This window comes from Callospermophilus lateralis, chromosome 13 (genome assembly GCF_048772815.1).
Source record: "Callospermophilus lateralis isolate mCalLat2 chromosome 13, mCalLat2.hap1, whole genome shotgun sequence".
In the NCBI taxonomy this organism is placed as follows: Eukaryota; Metazoa; Chordata; class Mammalia; order Rodentia; family Sciuridae; genus Callospermophilus; species Callospermophilus lateralis.
In genome coordinates, this window is record NC_135317.1 from 95,213,717 (window position 1) to 95,235,908 (window position 22,192).

At 38.2% G+C, this 22,192-nt stretch overlaps 1 protein-coding gene across 5 annotated transcripts in view; it reads right to left on the reverse strand.

Moving 5' to 3' along the window:
• The window catches only part of Smg7 (SMG7 nonsense mediated mRNA decay factor), a 78,551-nt gene extending 57,093 nt beyond the window's left edge, over positions 1-21,458 (reverse strand). For 3 of the 5 annotated variants that reach the window (XM_076832259.2, XM_076832255.2, XM_076832253.2), the window contains exon 1: positions 20,733-21,458. Coding sequence is in view for 1 of the 5 variants with exons in the window: in XM_076832258.2 (XP_076688373.1) it covers positions 20,733-20,761 (29 nt within the window). In the remaining 4 variants the exon portion in view is untranslated. The remainder of the gene's footprint in view (positions 1-20,732) is intronic. The other 2 variants (XM_076832258.2, XM_076832260.2) reach the window with 2 other exon arrangements.
• Positions 21,459-22,192: the final 734 nt, after the last annotated feature.

The following is a 22,192-nucleotide window of genomic DNA, read 5'->3' on the forward strand; positions in this document are numbered from 1 at the left end:
CCCAAGCTGCAGGACCTTGGAGTTATATGTATAACAGCTACAGTAAGCAGTCTCAGGGAAACTGTATTTTACCTTCTCAAGGTTATTTCACTTGACCTCCCTTGCCCAGCCCAAGCAGAAAAATTCGATATGAACTTGAGAATGAAGCCAAGCCAAGCTTTTTCACTATCTTATCATTTAACATAACACTTGGCACTCTAGGCACTTTATATTATATAAGTAGATTTAAATAATTCAATTCCTGTTTACTTTGTTGTTTGATCTTTGGCCTGAGTTTCAGTTTCCTATATGAAAAGTGAAGGCTTGTTTTTCAAGGTTTGTCAGTGAGAACATTTAACACATGAAGATACTGTTAATGCTGAAGTACTTAGGAAAAAGAAAAAAAAAATACTGTAATCATATCAGCGATGAATGCAGTTGAGGTGCTGCACAGTATCTTCACAGGTGTGATTTGAGACTTTGTTCCTGGTTGTATAGCTGTCATGGGAGACAGAATGATCCCCAAAGAAGTCCACAGCCTAATTCCCAGAAACTCTGAATATGTAAATCCGGAAAAAGAACTTTCCAGATGTGATTAAATCAAGGATTTATGCAAAAGGAAGACTATTCTGTATTATCTGAGTGTGCCCTATACAATTACAAGGATTCTAAAAAGTAAAAGAGGGAGGCAAGAAATTTAAAAAGATGTAATAAGGGAAATAGAAGGTAGAATGATAGGATTACTGGCTTTGAAGATGGAGGGGGGCCATGAGCCAAGGCAGCCTAAAAAGCTGGAAAGGGCAAGTGCCCATTTCAAACTGTGTCCTCCAGAACTGTGAGATAACATGTTTGTGTTATTTTAACTGATAATGTAGTGGTAATTTGTTATAGTATTAATAGGAAACTCCTACAGATGCTGAACCGAGGTCTCCAACTCCTGGATGCTTAAATAAACCAGAATGTTTCTGTTCCTCACAATTTAAGAATATAAACTCCCCTTATCCTTCCATCTTTACACCTATACTGTACTAGCACTTCTTAAAAGCCTGAGGTTGTAGTTCAGTGGTAGACCGCTTGCCTAGCATGTGCAAGACGCTGGGTACAATCCTCAGCACCACATAAAAATAAATAAAATAAAATAAAGGTATTATGTCCAACAACATCTAAAAAAAAAAATTTTAAAGACAATGATACAGTTATTGCTTCTTTCCATTGCTTCAATCAAGTATACTTCGCTGTGTTTATGTCACAAGAAAAATATTACTGATTATTCAGACTCTACCATTCCTTTAAGAACAAGGTATGTCAATTATTGTGAGAAATTCATATAATTCAAAATGATTGCATTAGTACAAGCTCACATATTATTAACCAATATTTACTGAATGTCAGTATGGCCCTCAGGTTGTACATTTCTCTTCAAATGCTAAATGGCAACAAAAAATGGTGAATGCACAAATAATATGACCAATAAAAGAGGATTAAGAATAAAGAGAAATAAAAAAAAAAAAGAATAAAGAGAAACCCCTAGTTATTTATCTGAGGAAAATAATGCCAAAATGATTCAAGAAAAAATTTTCTGAGAAGGAATATTTAAAGGGCAACATGAAAAAAAAGAGGAGCTGGGCATGGTGGCACACACCTGTCATCCCAGCTACTTGAGAGGTCAAAGCATAAGGATGCCAAGTTTGAGGCCAGCTTCTGTACCTTAGCAAGACATTCTCAAAACAAAAAGGGCTAGGGGTGTAGCTCAGTGGTGTAGTGCTCCTGAATTCAATCATTGGTACTACCACCAAAAAAAAAAAAAAAAAAAAGTTAACACTGTGAAGTAAAAGAAAGTTGTCCTTTTTCTTGGGTTAACCACAGTCTTGCCATTTTGATTTCAATTGACAATATATTTAAGAAGGAAAATAGTAAATTCAAACATGTATTTTGCCAAATACAAAATAAAGCTTTAGTAATTTGTTACTTTAAAAAAGTCACACTTGGGGCTTAAGGATGTAGCTCACTGGCAGAGCACTTGCCCAATGTGCAGGAGGACCAGCATCACAAAAATAAATTAATAAGCAAATCACACTGAATTTTTCCTTTTGAAGCAACTTACTAAAATTTGAATTTCAAACACACAAAACCATATCCCTTAGCGTTAGAAGCCAGCACATAAATATCTCCATATAATAATTTTACCTAGTCAATAAGGAAAAACAGAATTCCAATCTTCTCTGTAGTTTAAAAAAAATCTGGAAGTTATTCTCGACTTGTCCTATGAACCCAGGTGGGTCAGAATTACTTGCTCCCATAAACAACTGTTTTTCAATATTTCCAGAGATCCTGGTAAATAGACTGTATTTAAATATCAATACTAAAGGCAGAAACTGGAGAAAGGGTAGCTATAATAGGGAAGAAATAATACGTCAACTAGTCAGTAAGATGACTTAAAGCAGTCTAAATAAATTTATTTCAAATAGTAAAGAAAACAAGTCTTCCCTTTTTGCTTCCCTCAATATTGATAAAACTATCCCACCCATTCTTTACTTTTCACAGAAAATAAGTGCATTGGAAAGGTTGAGATTGATGAGAAATGTTTGTTTAGATCATTTAATTATGTGTTTTATGTAAATATATAATAAACATACAAAATAAAAATGAAAATCCTACAATCCTAAACAAATAAGAATGTAACTATGGAAATACAGTTGGTATGATGTATGGTTAAAAACACAGATTCTGAAACCTGATTTCCGAGTTTAAAACTTGGCTCTGTCTTTTTGTATATGACCCTCAACTACTGTGAGCCTCTGTTTCCTCACCTGTATAACAAGCAATATTAGTATATATCCCATAGTACTCCTATCGCAATTCAAAGAATAAAAATAAATGTTTAGAATAATGCCTGGCACAAAAATAAGTGTTGGCCATTACAAATCAAGTCAAAAGAAAAACAGCCTCTCTATTCTATAAAGTTATTCCTCACTACAAATCTATGCAGGCCTCAAAGTCAGAACTGAAAAAGCAAAAAGCATTATCAGTGTCTGCCAAATTACAGGTGAATAGGAGTTAACCCAGGATCCATGACAGAGTCTAAGAGCATAATCATCAAGAAGGCTTTCAAACAACAAATAGGTCAAAATGATTCCTAAAAAACATTATTTATAAAATCATAAAAAGATGTGCAAAAAGATTTTAAAATGAAAGATTTTTTTTTTTAAAGAGAGAGTGAGAGAGGAGAGAGAGAGAGAGAGAGAGAATTTTTTTAATATTTATTTTTCAGTTACCAGTGGACACAACATCTTTGTTTGTACGTGGTGCTGAGAATCGAACCCGGGCCGCACGCATGCCAGGCGAGCGCGATACCACTTGAGCCACATCCCCAGCCCTTAAAATGAAAGATATTAACTCAGGATTCCCCTTTAAAGTTTCACAAAGATACACATATGATTACATCAGGGTATGCTACAAACATCTCCCAAATCCAACACAAAACAATAAATCCTTACAAAGGAATGCAATTCCCTGTAAGCATTTAAAACAATGGAGAATCACTCATGGTGACACGTTTTTGAAAGCCGCCATCACCAGTAGCTTTACACCAGCTGCCAAAAATAGTGGAGAGGAAAAACTAATCATTAGTTCAGTATGAGTAAACACTGGAGGTAACAAACAGAAAGCAGAAAACTTGATGGTTATTGTGGCATAATATGAAATATATTTGGTCGTTGTCTCTGTTTCCTATCACAGAGTACCTAAATCCTTGGAATTTCCTGACTGATAGAAATGTCTCATTATTCATAATAAATCCCTTTTGGTCATATCTAAGTTTTATGCTAAAAAAGTGACTCAGGTTAGGGCTGGTCACCAGAAAGACCAAACGGTTAGAGGGTTAGAAATTTCATGCCCACCCACTGACCTTTAAGAAAGGGGAGTAGAGCTGGGCTTGGTGGCACATGCCTATAATCCCAGCGGCTCAGGAGGCTGAGGCAGGAGGATCGCGAGTTCAAAGCCAATCTCAGCTACTTCGAGGTACTAAGCAACTCAGTGAGACTCTGTGGCTAATTAAAATATAAAATAGGGCTGGGGATGTGGCTTTAGGGGTTGAGTGCCCAAGTCCAATCCTGGGTACCCTCCTCCCCCACCAAAAAAAAAAGGAAAAAAGAAAGGGGAGGAGAGAAGGATCTGGAGATCAAGCACTATAAAAACTATAGAACAAGGATCTGATGGATTTCCAGATTACTGAATACATGGAAGTACTGGAAGGTTGTGAACCCAGAATGGGCAAGGATGCCTGTGCTTCCTCCTCACTGCATATCTTGCTCTATCCATTTCTTAATCTGGATATTATAAAGCATCTTTTTTTATAAAGAATATTATCTGTATGATGCTTTATCATATCCTTTATTATAATATCCTTAAATATCTTTTATTTGAAAAAAAGACAATGTAAATAAATTGTTTCCCTGAGTTCTGTGAGCCTCCTGACAAATTATCGAATCCAATGAGTAAGGCTGTGGGAAACCCAATTTATGCCCTGTTGGTCAGAAGTATATATAAGTGACAACCTACTATTTGTGTTTGGTGTCTGAAGTGGAGACAGTCTTGTGAGATGAGTCCTCAACTTCTGGGATCTGAGAATAACTAGCTTCAGAACTGATCTAAATTAAGATACCCACTGGAAAATAGCTTGGTGTGTCGGGAAAACTTTCCACACGTCTGGTCACAGAAGTGTTCTCTGCTGTGGTGAGTGAGATTAGAAGAACCACTGTTATTTTATTAGGTTGGTATCACATTATATTATTTTCAAACTCACTTTACAATACATGGTCGAAATTTCCAGAATCTAAATTGTCCTCTTGTTTGCATCTCACTTCACATGGGAATTTAGGGATCCGAAAATGAGGCAAATTAAAAAAAAAAAAAAAAAAGTCCACATCTGGGTCTAAAACAAGGAAAACTCATGTTTCACCAAGCATCAAAAGATACACCTACTTTAACAGGGTTCTTGTGTGAAGATGAAATAAATAACAGTCACTCAATCTGGACCCTAAATCACTTTTCACCTGGATCCTCTCTAATTCCCTCTGGTTCTATTGCTTCCTGCTTAAAACACTACTATGACTTGCCATAGCTTTCAGGATCAAATCCGAACTATAATGAAGTTCATACTCTCAAACTCATGTCCTTATATTCTTCCACACATCATTGATGCTGTAGAGAAAAACAGGGAGTAATGGAAAGAGTCCATGGACTTTAAAAACAGGTGAGGCCTTTGGTAACCAGGGCAAGAATAGATTCAGTGGAGCAGTAGGGGTAGAAATCTTAAGAGCATGAGGTGAGGATGCAGAGTCGGCACAAACCGTATTTTTAAGGTGATAACTGAGGAAGAGGAAATGATAGGACACTGCTAGGAAAGATGTAGAGGTTAAGGGGAGCGTGTTTAAATATTTATGATGAAGCTCCAATAACGAGAAAAAGGTGAGACAGAACAAACACTGTGAGATCACAGAGTCAACACCTTAATATGGAGGAAGCCAACTTCTTCCCATTCTGAGAAGAGGGGACAAACACCAGAATAGTGAAAAGGGGAGCAGAAATAGATAAGTCCCACCAAAAGGCTTTGTGCTATAAAGTCATCTGCTAAGAGTACTACAAGAAAATAGTAAAAGTTTAAAACCACTGCTTTAAAGGCAAATCAGAGAGGGAAAAACAACTAACAGATACCAAAGTGAAGACTATACATTTTAATAGCAATGAACTACTCTGTAATATTTTTATTCCCATGTGGAGTAACCTGTTAATACCCAAAGAAGGACATTATCAGAATCATTCTGTATTGAATTTTCCCAAACAAGTGAGGTGGAAGGATAATGGGACAAGGAAGAAGAACAAGTAAGATAGTAAAGTGACGTCTAAAGACGAGCAGGGAGGGAAAGTAAAAACAGAAGGAAGAAAATGAAAAAGTAGAGACAAAAAATCAATATACTGGAAGCCTTAACCAGAAGCAGTTAATTTAACAGAGATGAAGCTGTGGTCAAAACAGAATGGCTGAATTTAAGATTTTAGAGATAGAAGAATTCCAAAGAATGATGAATTCTAAGGTATGATTTCAGCATATATGAAGATTGAGTATATTAACAAAATGGTTAAGAGAAAAGATCTCAAAAGGGAAAGCACCATTAAAAAAAAATAGTCAATCCTATGAAATGTGACTTAACTTTGGGAAACAATAAAGTACATCTCCCTCCTTAAGTTCACAACACATAGCATTTTGCAAGTAATGAAAAATCCTATAAAAAATCCAAATTAAACCAATTTTCTCAAATTTATTTTTGCCTTAGAAACACTGATAAGCCTAGTGACCATGAATATACCAGAAAATTCATGTTCAATAAGATACATTTTAAGAATTGCTATAGTACTGGATAGTTTTGCATACATGAAATACAAATAAAGACATCAAAGGGTCTGCTTAAAAACAAAGTGAGATGCGTGAGACTCTCATTACTGATGAGGATGTACACTCATTACTGATGAGGATGTACAGAATCAGGTACTTTTAAACAATGCTAGGGACAGATTAAACAGTTTGAACTTTGTGATAATTTATGGAAATATCTATTTCTTTAGTTTCCTATTGCTGCTGTAACAGATTACCACAAATTGTGTGATATAAAAACACCACAAATTTATTATCTTACATGTATGAAGGTTAGAAGTTCAAAATGGCTACTAGTGGGCTACCATGCCTAAATTGTTTTCTGAAGGCTCTAGGACAGAATTCTGGTTTTTGCCTTTTCCTAGTTCTAGAGGCTACCTGCATTACTTGACTCCTGGCCCTTTTCCATCTTCAAAGCCAGTAGGATGTCATATCTCTAGTTTTGGCTCTTTTATCTCACTCTTCTACACTTAAAGGTTCCTTGTGATTACATTGGATCCACCAGATAATCCATAACAATTCCTTAAAACCCACTGATTAGCAATTTTAATTTCCTCTGCAACCTTAACTCTTTTGCCAAGTAATATGCAGTAATATTCACAGGTTCCAAAGGTTCAGATATGAACATACTGGGGGTAAGGAGGATACGTCTAACAAACACTTTTAAATGTCAATATACTTTCCACCTAAGCAGATGTACAAAAATGACAGACATGTTCAGGGATGTTCGTAATAACATTTTCTTAAATAATAAAGTACTGGAGACAATGTAAATTTTTACTATTAGGAAATCAATTCAAAAAATTATAATACTTCAATACAACAGAACAGCATGCCAGTTTTTCAATAATATAGGTATACCATTATGAATACATTTTTAATATGTCAGTTGAAAAAAAGATTACAAAACCATGATATAGTACAGTCCCAGTTTTCAAGACGCACACATACATATGCACATACAATTATGTGGATATGTTTATATACATATAAAAAAAAATAACTGGAAGGCTATGTATCCCTAGATGGTAAGGTGACCATAGTTGCTATGTGTCTTTAAGAGTCCAGACTTAGGTCTGATGTCCCAACAGTGGCTAGAACTATCATATATAGGGTTATGCTTACCATATTCTGGTTTTTGTTTTATTTCAAAAAGAAGTAGATACTAAACGTGGCAAAGACGATAACTATACTAACACTTGAAATTTTAAAAAATAATTTTTAAGAAATATCCTTTTTAATAGATGAATTTGCAACCACCTAATTGTGAATCATTTAAATATATTACACCACTTAACAACATCAATAGTAAATGTGAATACTCAAACACATTTTTTCATTTTTAAATTCAAGTGCATGGAGTCAAAGAGGGAGTAGATTAAGACTAATCCCAACTTGTCTATTAATTAGGTGTCTTGACTTAAGTCTTACTTCTCTAAAAAATTCCAATCCAATTATACAAGGTTACTGTGTATATTTAAGAAGAGCATATGAAAAGTATATTAAGGGGCTTAACTTTGGGAAACAATAAATAAAGTATATCTCCCTCCTTAAGTTCACAACACATAGCATTTTGCAAGTAATGAGAAATCCTATAAAGAATCCAAATTAAACCAAATTTCTCAAATTGAGGGGCTGGGGTTGTGGCTCAGTGGTAAAGTGCTCGCCTAGCATGCATGAGACACTGGGTTCAATCCTCAGCACCACATAAAAATAAAATACTGTACCCACCTAAAACTAAAAAATAAATTTTAAAAAAAGTATATTGAAAAGTACAAAGTACTAATAATATCTAAGAATGTATTCTTGTAGAATAAAGAAGTCTGTTTTACAGTAAAGACCCCTCAATTATCCTACAGCTATTTATATCACAACTGTTCTAATTCCAAGACTAAACTTGCAAACTTATAAGTCATATACCAATATGTTTTTAAAATGCAGAAAATTAAATCAATGCAGAAATTAGGCTCTTTACTCATCTGAAACTATGCTGTACTTTATACATACACATATATTGGTGAAATTCTCCTGGTAATCCTATTATAAGCATTTTTCAGATAGCAAAACTAAAATAGAGGGTTACAGCTATAGCTCAGTGGTAGAAAGCTTGCCTCGCATGAGTGAGGCACTAGGTTCGATCCTCAGCACCACATAAAAATAAAATAAAATAAAATAAATGTATAAAAATACAATGAAATTACTTAAAAAAAAAAAACCTAGAGAGGTTCCAGGTCATATTGCTACACCATAATGCTATTTTAGGAAGCCAAAAAGATCCTAGTGTATGGGTTTATAGACAACCAAATTAACAAATTACTTTTTAAAATAGAAAATTATTAATCTGTCACATTTCTTTTGCTTTCCTTATAGAAAACAGAATTTACAAACAATATGCCTTATCATTTAAGTTATGTTTCTTAAAATGTTCTGATCTTTTTTCATTAAAAAATTATTATTTCAACCAAAGATCATTTGTTTTTTTAAATTAAGTAAATTTGAAAACAATTATATAAAATTAGGTATTAAAAAAATTGCCTGGTGTGGTAGCACATGCCTATAATCCTAGCTACTGGGCAGGCTAAAACAAGAGGATCACTAGTTCTATGACAGTGTCAGTAACTTAGCAAGACCCTATGTCAAAATAAAAAATAAAAAGGGGCTAAGGATATAGCTCAGTGGTCGAATGCCTCTGGATTCAATCCCCAATACCACAAATAATATCAACATTTTAAAATTACACTTCAAAATACATTATACAGGCTACATGTGTGCATACATACAAAATTTTACCGATGCCCTAAGATCCTCTTTTAATATTTAAGCTTAGTCTGTGATGGTTCTCTTAACACTATACTTTTTATCTGTTTTCACCACTTAATAGAAAAATTCCAAGACAAAAGTCTTAAATGTGTTTTTCTTTGAGTACCATCTTTTAGGTGCATTTTGATTATCTCACTACTGCTTATCTCATAGCTGTACAGTACCTTTAAAATTTTTATTTAGGTGATGGGCTGATTAAGAAAACTAATAATATATGACATTTCTTAAGAAATGGTATTAGTAAAATAAACACTAATTTGCTATATTCCAACCTACATACCCCTGAAATACTATGCCTTTGGAAAGAATAGGGAAGGAAAAAAGACTCAATTTCTGTGGTCTGTGAACAATTTTAGGAAACAGACTGAGGATATTAATGCATAATTATGGCAGTTACTTAAATATATCAGAATTAGAATCACTTAAGATATCATGGAATTAAAATGGCATCAAGAACTGTGACAGTAAACTATGAGTGTAGCATTGGGATAGAATACTTGCCTAGCATGCAGAGGCCACGGATTCAATTCCCAGCATGCATGTGCATGCACAAAACCTGGGAGAGTAAAACCCCAATCACCAAAACACAGTATGCAAAGTATTTTGACAGATTTCAGTTAAATCCAAAGACTTCACTTAATATCAGTAACTAAAGATTTCTAATGTTTCCCCTTAATGCTACAAAACTCATCTCCATCTCTCTTCTTTATCTCAAAAGATGAGGATTCTAAAATATAAACCCCACTATTCCAAAATCGTCCTCAGAATCATGTTTTCACAAAACTCTCATTATCTCCCTCATACTTAATAATGTTCTAAATAATTAAATTTTACCTAAGATAAAATGATTTAGAAAAGTAGGGGAAAGAAATCTAAAAACCTGTGGATCTCAAGAAAGTACTGTATGCACTGAATAAATAGCTTTCTTTTGTGTCTCCCTAATCTAATAGGAATTTGTACAACAAACACCAGCCATTACAACATAAATTGCCCCCTTAAGATTACTGGGGGAGGGGGGAATATAGCTCAGTTGGCAGAGTGCCTCGCATGCACAAGGTCCTGGGTTCAATCCCTAGCAACACACACACACACACACACACACACACACACACAAATATTAATGACGAGATTCAATGAAAGAGAAACTAGTTTCCTAGTTTCCCTAGGAAACTCACAATGAAATGAAGACTAATCAAAATCCCTTCAATTTTAATTTACAATATATAATCTGACCACTAAACTCATCTGATCATATATATATATATATATATATATATATATATATATATATATTTAGTTGTAGTTGGACACAGTACTTTTATTTATTTATTTATTTTTATGTGGTGCTGAGGATCTAACCCAGTGCCTCGCATGTGCTAGGTTAGCGCTCTACCGCTGAGCCACAACCCCAGCCTCTCATGTGATGTTCATTTCAACCAAACTCTCAGTCATTTCCAATATCAAACTTTTTTTTTTTTTTTGGTACTGGCAATGGAACCCAGAGGCACTTAACACTGAGCTATAATCCCAGCCCTTTTTATTTGAGATAGGGTCTCATTGAGTTGCTGAGGCTGGCCTGGGTTCAAACCCTAGCAACCCTCCTGCGAACCACCCCCCCCACAAAAAAAGAAGAAATTATAAGTACTAAATGACTAAAAAACTGAAAATGTTTTAGTATTCAAAGCATGGAGAAATCACCAAAGTAGGTAAGAGAATCTTCAAGTGTGTTAAGAAACTAATAGAAGATGGCACTATCTACAAGGGAAACAGCATAAGAGATACTTAAGCAGGAATAGGCATCATGTTTAGAAGACAATGAGGAAGTTACTCATTAGTCTATGGCAGGTGGTTCCTATCAAAGAGTAAAAAGGTACCAAATGGCAGAAGTGAGTGAGAGTAAATTTCTGGATAGCCAACAATGCCAGATTAAGGAATTTAAGGAAGGAAAAGCCACATACAAATAATCTCCCAGGAATATTAAGATAGAAGTAATGTGAGAGATTAATTTGCAGTGGAAAAGGTGATGGGAAGTCCAAAGGAGAACCAGAATTTACTAAATACACACAATCAGTTACTTTAACAAGGACAGAAATCTTCCAAGATCAATATTCCATTTCACAGATAAAGAAATCAAGATCCACAGATGGTAAGCTGCTGGTCTAAAAACAGAGAGTAAAGGGCAACATTTAAAGCCCAAAGTCAATGCTTTCTTCTTGCTGCTTGCAAAAAGAACTGCAGGCAAGGCATCAGTTGGAAGAATACTTCAATAGTATAGGTATAAAACTGGCAGCAAGGAAAAAGGAGAAACGAGAAACAAGGCGGCAACATTTCCAGAACTGTATAAATGGAGAAGATGTGATGAAACTGGGAAAACTCAAAGATGACTGCAAGGATTTAAACCTGGACTGGGGTCAGGAAGGAAGAGTACTGCAGCACCAATGAGGAAAAAGAGAAAACACCAGGAAGAGGACAAAAGAAAAGGAAAGATTAAGAGTTTACTTTTATGACTGCTGAATTTGATGTGACACAGTAAGACTTCTAAACTGAGGAATGACCAGAAGGCAGAGGTGCAAAATGATAAGACTGGTCAGTGCCAGAGGATAATTTTCAGGTGTTATTCACAGCTAAAATTTATACAGTATTGACAATCTGCCAGAACCATTCTAATCACTTCACATACTAACTTATTTGAGCTTTGTAATTATTATTATCCCAAATTTACAGATGGGGAAACTGAGGCACAGAAAGTCTAAAGAGTTTGCCCAAGGTAACAGCTAGTAAATAACAGAGATATGATTTAGATCCAGGCAATTCTACCCCAGAAACTCCGTTTTTAAAGCACTATAATCAACTGTACTCTTTGCATTATTTTATGTTTTTGCCTATCTCATTAATGGCAGGGATGTCTCAGACCAATTTGTCTTCCCAGAACCTAGCACAATGATTTATACTCAGTAGATACTTGACAGATGTTAAACAATGATGATGAAATGATAGCAAAAATCCTGTGACTGGATGTGATATCAGAAAAAGTAATGCCAGGAGGGGAACAAGAATGGGGCATGCCTTTCTTTTTGCCACTGGTGGAGTGAGGTAGGCCAGGAAAACTGGGCAGGTAATCGATTTGTTACTGAAAGCAACTGAGTTCAAGAACTTCCGGTAGGTCCCCTACATACATATCATAGCTAGTATAAACTATATGCTAACTGGTACTTCTTGTGAGCTTAGTAAAAACTACTTGAAGACAAATTATTTTTATTCCCAGGGACCTAGGATACAGCTTACCCAAAGAGAATGTTTACTGGTGGGATGGATAGATAAATAGATACATAAAAGAGGGACAGGAGCCCAATGCAGTGGTGTACTCCTTTAATCCCAATAGCTCAGGAGGCTGAGGCAGGAGGATTGCAAGTTCAAAGACAGCCTCAGCAAAAGCAAGATACTAAGCAATTAAGTGAGACCCTGTCTCTAAATAAAATACAAAATAGGGCGGGGGATGTGGCTCAATGGTCAAGTTAAAAAAAAAAAAGAGGGAGAGAGGGACAGAGTATCACAGACAGGAAGACAAAAGCATGAGTATGAAAGAGAAAGGAAATTATCAGTGGATTAATTTGGCAGATCTTTGGCACCTGTGAAAATGTCAACTCCAATTAAGTACTAAAGAAAAATAACTGGATGGTAATAAAAGGGAAAAAAAAAAAAAACTACTGTAGGACAAACTTGAAATGGTGAGCCATAAAGCAAAGATAAGGAATGACCAGAAAAATCAGACCAGAATAGGACTTTTAAGGGAAAACTGAGGCTGGTTCACAGAAGAGAAGACTAGTAAAGAAAAGAATAATTTAAAAGATTAAAAGAAGAGAATAATACAGTTGAAATAGGTTCCAGAGAATTAGTGTACATTTAAAATCACAATTTTTTAAAGAAGAGGATTTTGCAGGAACCCTACTTGACCAAATTGCTTTTCCTTTTTAATTTTTTTTTTTTGAGGCCTTTACCAGTCACCAAATCTTCAGAACTACTACTTTCACATTTCTACTTCTCTGTCCACAAACCTATCTTAGAAAAATCTAGAAAGGCTTAATCAAAATACTAATGTCATGTATTAAATGATAAATAAAAATTTTAAAAAATAATTTGGAATAACAGAGATGTCCTTCCTCCCTGAAATGACAATTTGTCCCAATATCCACTTTAAAACTTCCATCCTTCTTTCAATACTTAGATCAGCTCTCACCTCCTCCAAGATACCCTCCTCACCTTACCTCTACCTCTGTTGGAATAAACATCTTTCCCAAATTCACACAGTACCTTTGTTTCTCTATCACAGCACTTAATGGTGTACCAGCTGCTGTTGTTACTTAAATGTCTTTTTCCAGTATCTTTGAATTGGCCATAGGCAAAACCCCTGTAATTGTGTTCTACACATTAGTATTCAATAATTGCCAGCAAAATAAAACTGGGCAGGTAAGATTAAAAAAGAAAAAACTGAATATGTACAAGCATTTTGGATAACGTATGAAAATGGTAAGTAGCCCACTACTTCCTAAGAGAAAAATGATCAGTAAGATTTAAGAAATAATCCATGGCTTAGAGAAAGAGAACACAAGAAAATAGACCCATACGTGTTATGAGCTACAGTTACGTTCCACAATGTCGTCCTGTCCCCCCCCCTCCCCTGCCAAAGGCCCATGAGTTAAAGGCTTGGCTTGGTCTCTAGGGTGGCACAACTACAAGATTGTAGAATCTTAAAGAGAGAGGAATGGGAAAGGCTCATGGGAGCCTTAAAAAAAAAAAAATTTAAAAAAAAAAAAAAAAAAAAAAACTCATGGGAGGTTTTAGGTCACTGGGGGTGTGCCCTCAAAAGTGGCTGGGACAGAAGTGTCATGCTCTCTTTGCTTCTGGGCTGCCATGAGGTGAACAGCTAGTTCCACCACACATTCTCTGCCATGATGTACTTGCCTCACCACAGGCCCAAGAGTAACAGGGACAAACACATGGACTGAAACCTCCAAAATTGTGAGCAAATAAATTCTTTTTGTAAGTTGATAATCTCAAGTTATTTGTTATAGTGATAGAAAGCTGACAGACACTATGCATACATGATACATCTTTTCTATATATATTTTCTAAATCAATGGTTGTCAGTTGAGGGTGAACATCTAGCACACCTGGGGAAATATCTGGCAGTGTGTGGAAATATTTTGTCACAAATGGGGAAGAATGAAACTGACAATCTTAAAGTTAAAGCCAAGGAGGCTGCTAACATTCTACAATGCACAGGACACAATGAAAAACAATCTAGCCCAAACTGTCACTAAGTACCAAGGCTGAGAAACCCTGTTCTAAATGAAGCCAACAAGAAAAAGATCCAAAGTTGCTAGTCTACCTGAGATTCCTAAAGTTTTCTTGAACAATTAGTTGTCACTTTCTCTTCACTGACTAAAAATTGGGTCCAACCAAGAGAGAGTAAAAACAACTTTCCTAAACAGCTTCAATTACATGTTAATAAGAAAAGATGTGGTTACAAGTTCTCACTTACCACGTAACATATTTGCCAAGACTCCGTCCCTACTTTTCCTCTAACTGCTGATTAGTCCTTCTTAGTTACAATATCCCAGATCACTGATAAGTTTATGCAAAACAATACAACAAACTAAATGTAAATATAGTTCGACTGCAAAACTTATATGGCAATATGTACAACCAACTGCCAACATATCTACATACAGATGAACAATCCACTATCTGTAAGACTTATGCTTAATAATTTATTCTCTGAACAAGAAGACGGGTTAAATTAACCCATCTAAACTTTCAGGCACCCATTCATGTGCCTTATAACAAATATCCGAAAATTTATCCAGAGTTAGGGATATCATTGGAAATCACCAACAATTTTACTACAGTATAAAACAAACTATCCCTTTTAAAGTCTGAACCACTCTCCACCCTAAAACTGCCTCCTGAGAAACTTGCTATACTGGTGGTTCCAGATCTTACTATAACATACTCATTAAAAACAACAACAAAAAGCTCAACAATTGCTTCCTCTATCACAAAGGTAGACAACAGCAGCTGTTAGCACAGAAATGAAACATGGGCTAAGGCAGAAAGTATATATTTTGAATCCATCTGAAACTACAAGGGAAGCAGAAATCAATTGCTAAAATAATTTAACCAGTCAATAGTCAAACAGGTTATGTACCAGTATAACAAAGTATAATTCTCAAGAGGCTGTCATTTATTTCAAATAATTTCCCCATATTTGGTAAATCATGTTTTACTGATTTTCTGGAACCAAAGCTACTTTATATCCTACAAAGGATGCGCATGATTGGGTAGACCACATGGATTAAAATCAGCATGTGCTACAGGATTTTTTGAAGTCTCAGGAGACAATAAATAACCTGAAGCCCAGCCTATTTAGTTACATGTTCCTCCCAATTCTCCCACTCTCCTACCTGTTCCTCTCCACAGGCTAGGACAGGGCATTGCCTGCTACTTTATCCAGCTTCATCCCAAGATTTACAATAATTTACAAGGACACATTTAAGAAAATTTTTTTAGTTGTAGATGGATACAACATCTTTATTTTATTTATTTCTTTTTATATGATGTTGGGGATTAACCTAGTACTTAACACGTGCTAGGCTAGCACTCTATACCACTGAGCTACAACCCCAGCCCTTCAACTACACATTTTATCTTACAACACAATGGATATTTTCACTACTATTTAAATGAAAACCATTTTTCTGCAATGTTGGAAGACAATTCTGTGGCTGTTACATTATTTCTACCTCTGGTAACAAAGTTTCTGAAAGAAGTGTGCCACCAGAATACTCCCTATTCTCTATAGAGGTATCATAGCAAAAAAAAAAAAAATCCTAATAAAATGGAAAATTTGTGGACTTTTCTTGTAAAAAAGTATAATACCAAGGATCAGCTAAGGGTTTACTGAAACACCCACAGCACAGGAGGAAATTAAAACCAAAAACAGTGAAGAAGCAAAGGATAAAAGTTGGAGAGAATACAGACTATGAACAGTGTCTCCCATAACAGCAACAGATGTCATTTGGTGGCACCTGTGCCACCTTTTTTATAATAGGATTTGACCTGTTTGACTGGTATTCCCTATGGCTATGATTATTCTACTTTCTCATCTTCCAAAACAACTCTGATGATGTCTTCTCTACTGGTAGTTTAATACTTCTCCTACCCTAGTTTTCTGACCCTGTTGTTAATCCATATTTCTACTCTTCCAAAACACCACTCTTTTGAAATTTATTATACCTCATCTAAGATCTCATCTATAGCCTATTCTCACTCTCCCCCGTCCCCTACCAAAGCAACTATATTCAACGCACCCTTTTCCTTTTACTGCACCTAAGTGTTAAAAGTTTTTCAAAATCTTTCATTTTATCATAAATCAAATTTTTAAAATCCAATTTTTCTTCAAATTTAGTGGTAAATTCCCAATGATCTTCAGTCTAGAAACTCCATATTTAAGTTCAATTCTCACTTTTGTAAAATTTAAGAAAGTATTTTAATTTGGATAGGAGTCATGTTAATTTACTATTAGGAAAAAATGACATCTCCCTTCTAACAACAACAGCAAAGAAAAAAAACCACAAAACATCCCCTTTCCTATAAAGAGATTCTGCCTCTCTTCTGTTATATTTCTACAACTTGAGACTAATTCAGTCCCCTTGATATTGAATTCCCCTTTTCTTGTTCTTACTGAGGTTTCTTACCTCATATCCTCATTTCTTACTCTTTTGAAACTGCCACATTGTTCCCTCATTTCCCACCATGCCACCATTTCAATGCTAGACACCCTGGTCCTTTTTTCCTGAGAAATTAAAATTCAACTAAGAGAAAACTAATTTTCACTGACATGAGAAAAGATCTGTAGCTATGTATTTTAAAAACTGCTCAGTCATGGTCTTCTACCACCAATAAAGGTAGACAATAAACTCTTCCTAGTGTCAAGGTCACAAATAACTGCTACGCTCCCAACCACACTCATTCAGCAATACCCAGCAGCCTCCCTGAGTTTCTATAAAAACCAACAGTTCTATTTTCAAAGAGAGTGAACATAATGCTTCCTTGAAGATATTCTCCAGTCTCCCCACAGCAGCTTTTAAATGGAATGAATAATTATCTAAAGGAGAAAGAAGGAAACTGAGGCTAGTGAAGTCCTTCTTAATTACCACATCCCCGCCTCCAAGACACACACACCTTTCAGTCCCTGGCTCCTATGAATCCTAACACTTGCTTTATTTACCTGGGAAAAACTGACAATAATGGGACAAGATTAGCTCTGGGGTGGGCTGTGGCTATGGCTCAGTGGTAGAGCATCTGCCTCATACATGTGAGGCACAGGATTCAATCCTCAGCCACCACATATAAGTAAATAAAATTAAGTCACTGTGTTCATCTACAACTATATATATATATAGATATATATATATATATATATTTTTTTTTTAATTGGCTCTGGGGAATCTTAAAGGGACACCAGCTCCTATGAATCCCCCTTTTTGCTTATTTGATTTTTGGCTGGAAGTATGTAGCTTATTTAAACATTATGTTCATTCTTTTTCTTTTCTCCTTTCTTCAAAGAACTAAATTCATCACTAGTTGTCTACCATGAATTCCACAACCCAAAGATAAGTTCTTCTGATTGTGCTGATTTATAAAATAGAAGAGACACTGCACAGAACACACATTGCTCTTCCCATTCTAAGTACACCCCACTTCATCACACTTTTCTAATCTTACTGCTAAGACCTTATTTTGGAACTTAAGAGTCCACTATCCTAGTACAGAGTAATTTTTCTAATAGATAGCTATGAACATGTGGATTCCCTTCTAACAAATAATCTCAGATTCTCTGTCTACCTATTTTAACTATAAACTACAGATCATAATATTTGACATCCTCTTAAATATGGTCACCTTATTAAATAGACTTTCACTGAACACACTGAATATATAAAATAGTACATCCCAATTTTTGCTTCTTTGCACTTGTAACTACCTTATATTGTTCTGTTCATGTTTACTGTCCTTCTACTAGACTAAATTCTTCCATGTTTACCCTTGTGTTTACCAGTGTACCTTCCACATCTAGAACATAGGAAGCTCTCAATACATATTTGTGACCAGACATGCAGCACAGTACAGCTGACTTAAAGTCAAAAGACCTATATTTGAACTACAGTTTCGGCATAAAGCTATACAATTCTCAACCATTTTCACTTCAACCATTTCATACTTTAAATAAGTATGTAGCTTATTTAAACATTATGTTCATTCTTTTTCTTTTCTCCTTTCTTCAAAGAACTAAATTCATCACAAGTTGTCTACCATGAATTCCACAACCAAGGATAAGTTCTTCTGATTGTGCTGATTTACAAAATAAATCACTTTCCTAATCTGAAAAAGGAAAGGGTCAAACTTGATAAAACTCTATGTAAGCTTTTCCAACTGAAAACACCCCTACATTCTAGTTTAACTGAACAACTCTCTCTCTCTCTCCAATTTAAATATCTTGTTCAGTTTCACTGCATTTGGAAACTCCTTAATCCACACCTGTCAGAATACTGTTCATCCTTAAAGTTCATTATAAGTGCTATTTTCCTCTTAAAGCCTAACAAACTATAAGCCAGTTAAAGGAGGGTGGAGTTCTAACTTTCTATTCTTAGCAGCTGGTACACTGCCTCTCATATAGGTGACCAACTAAACAACTGATGAATCATGAGTATATGAATGAGTGAATGAATATAGACAGCTTTTCCTGATTCCTCCAACTGCTTAGATAGGTAATCTCCTGCCTTTGGACTCATAACATTTGGTATCTTTCAGGGTACTGTGCTATTATTAATTTACTTGCCTAATAGATATTAAAATGCAAATTCCTTAAGATTAAGGACTGTCATGATGTTTTCCATATCCCTCTTCAGTACCTACCATTGCTCTTTGCCACAGCTGTACTTTTTAAGTTTATCTGATACATTAAACAATAAAGGGATAATAGAGAAATTGCCTCAATATACAGATATCATTCCAAGTGTCCTATGGTCATTGAGCATGTAAGTTGCTTTATACAAAGGCATTCAAGCATAGTTCAAAGATCTCATCATTCTCTCCTTTCCATTCTGTGCTTAATAATGCTAATTTCAAAGTAGAACAGCCACCCTTTGTATCACCTACCACCATTTCTTACAATATATATAGGGATCCACAATCAATAATTTCACTTCACTAAACAGCTAAACTGACTTTTCTGCTAATTTCAGACTTCCATCCCATCCAATTCCCTCCTCCACAAGGTATGAAACCACTTTTTAAAAACATCTTCCTATAACGCCTTTCTTAGTTCTGCTCCTGCAAGACAAAAAGGACCAGTTTTAAGATCTTCCCCTTTTCTAAGCAGTAGCAAAGCAACACACAAATTAATCTAAGCTTATTTTTTATGTACCATCAAGATTTTTGACCCTCTTTAGCTCTACCTCCAAGTTCTTATTCAGCTTCCTTTCTCGCTGCATGATAGCTGAGGTCTTTATATTCAACATGCTCTCTGCTATCAGGTACTAAGTTCCATTGTATCTGTATCTTCTCCTTCTTGAAATGTTCATCAATAGCTGCCATCCGCCCACCCCAGACACACATCTCTCTCTCTCTCTCTCTCACACTCTCACACACACACACACACACAATCCATGCGTCACTGTATCTCGGACATACAAGTTCCTTACACCACACTTAATGAATGCACACGACTCTCAGAATGGTATCTTCCAACTACACTGATTCCAACCCAGTTTCTTCTAGGGAACACAAGCTTGTTCATAGAGAGTGCCTCCCTCTCCTCACTTCCCCATTCATTCCCCGTCTTCATATTCCCCCCACCTGGTCAACTAACTACAGATGAAATTAATTCTCACTACTCCCAGCCCGCGAATGAAGAACGAGCTCTAGTTTCCTGCCGTCTACCCCCCTCCGGTCTGCCCTCCCCCCCAGCACCCCAGGTGTGCCGACTTCCACCCAGTCCTCTCCGCATGCATCCCTCCAACCAATCCCACACCGCACCACGTTTCCCCTGCCACAGGGATCGGAGTCCTTCACACCCACCTCTACCTGGGGTCGCAGATGCCTTCCCAGGCGTCTCTCCCCACCACTCGCCGGCGAGCCCGAGACCCCGGGCGCGCGCGAACACATATTCTCACGCTTCCCCAACCTCCCTCCTCGCACCGGGACCGGCCGGCTTCGCTGGAGCTCAGCCTGGCCGGCATGAGCTAGGCACCCTTGCAGGCATGTGGGTGCCCGCTCCACCCCCTCCCGCAGATCCCTCGGAGCCCCCGCCTCCCAGCCGGGGAAGAGGAGGACGCAGCAACTCCCCCACCACCCCGGACATACCACCTCTGTGTCTGTTGCCTCTTGCCCTAACCCTCCGCCCGTTCCCACCACGTCCTGGGCAGGCCTGGGCACTCACCGGAGATACTGCGCGCTCTGCAGGCTCATCCTCCGCCGCCGCGTCTTCCCGCGAAGCCTCCGTGGGTCTCTCAAGCTCCTCGGAGCGGCCCCGCGGCACCGCGGGTGCTGGCGGCCGCCGCCATCTTCCTCTCCTCCGGCTCCTCCTCACTCGGCGCGGGGGGAGGGGGGGAGGGTGAGTGAGGCGAGGGGGAGGGAGCGGGGAAGGCTGCTCTAGCTGCTGCTCTTGGCCCGTGGGGCGCAGGGACACTCCGACCCGGGAGGGGGAAAGGGGAGGGAGAAGGAAGGGGGCGGGGGAGAAAGGAGGGAGAAACAGAGGAAGGAAGTGGGGCTTCTCTCGCGAGATTTCAATAGCGCTGATCCTTCAGGGTGACTTCCGTCTTTCTGTACCGCTCCCTCTTGCGAACCACAAGGCGTGCGGCGCCTTTACGGCTGCTGCGGGATCTGCTGGTGGAGCTTGGCGGCTTCCTGCGGATCCACCCCTCTTCTCCCGCGCGAGGAGGCAACCCCAGCCTCACCAGGAACATCGAGCCCAAATCGACCGGGAGTTACACTCAAAGTCTTCCCCCCGTCTTTCCACTCCACCCGATTTCTCTCTTCCTTTTTCCACTCCTCCACTCTTCCCCGCCGGAAACGCCGCTCCTTCCTCCTACAGTTCCGCCCGCCAATCCCTCGATTCTTGTCTTCCCTCGCGCGCGAGTGACGCGAAGGCCTCCTTCTTCTCTGCTGCCCCTCCCCATGCAAACTGGGAGACTTTTGGAGGAGGTAGGGTGGAAGAGAAAGGAAACCAACCGGATTGGATAAGCAGCTGTCATGGCAACTGGAGGCTGTGGTTGTATCGTCATAGTAACCGGAGTGTGCGGACAGGGTGACCCTCCCCTTGGCGAAGGGATTCCCGGGAAACCGCCCAGGATTCCCCCTTGACTTCCCTTCCATCCCCAGGCCACGCTGGTGTGGGAATCGAGGTAGTTTTCCCGGGCAGTGAAGTCAGTTTCCTCCTCCCTTCCCTCCTCCCTTAGCAATTGTGGGGAGACCCCGAGGCATTCACCGTGGGCATTTCCACCCGGTTGCGGGCGGGAACCACCTCCATAGTTTCCTCTCTGAGCCGAGCGTGGAGTGGGCCCGGCCTGCGAAGAAGATGCAGGGCCTGAAGGCTGGCGGGTGGTGGGCTGGAGCGGGGAGGGCGAGAGCGAGGCTGCGACGCCGGGCTGCGCGGTAGGGCGAGGGGTTTCCCCTCAACCGCCTCGGGCTCAGGGAGGCGGGATCCCGCCTGGACGGGGTCCCTGAGGGAGGAGAGCGGCACACGACAATAGCGATCCCTCTCCCGCCGACAAGCACATCCGAGTTTTCCTGCCAGCAGACCCCTTCACGAAATCCCCTCCGCCCCACCCCACAGGACACGGTCGGCGACTGAGCGTCCGACAGCCTGCGGGACTAGACCCGCGAAGATGGAAACACGTC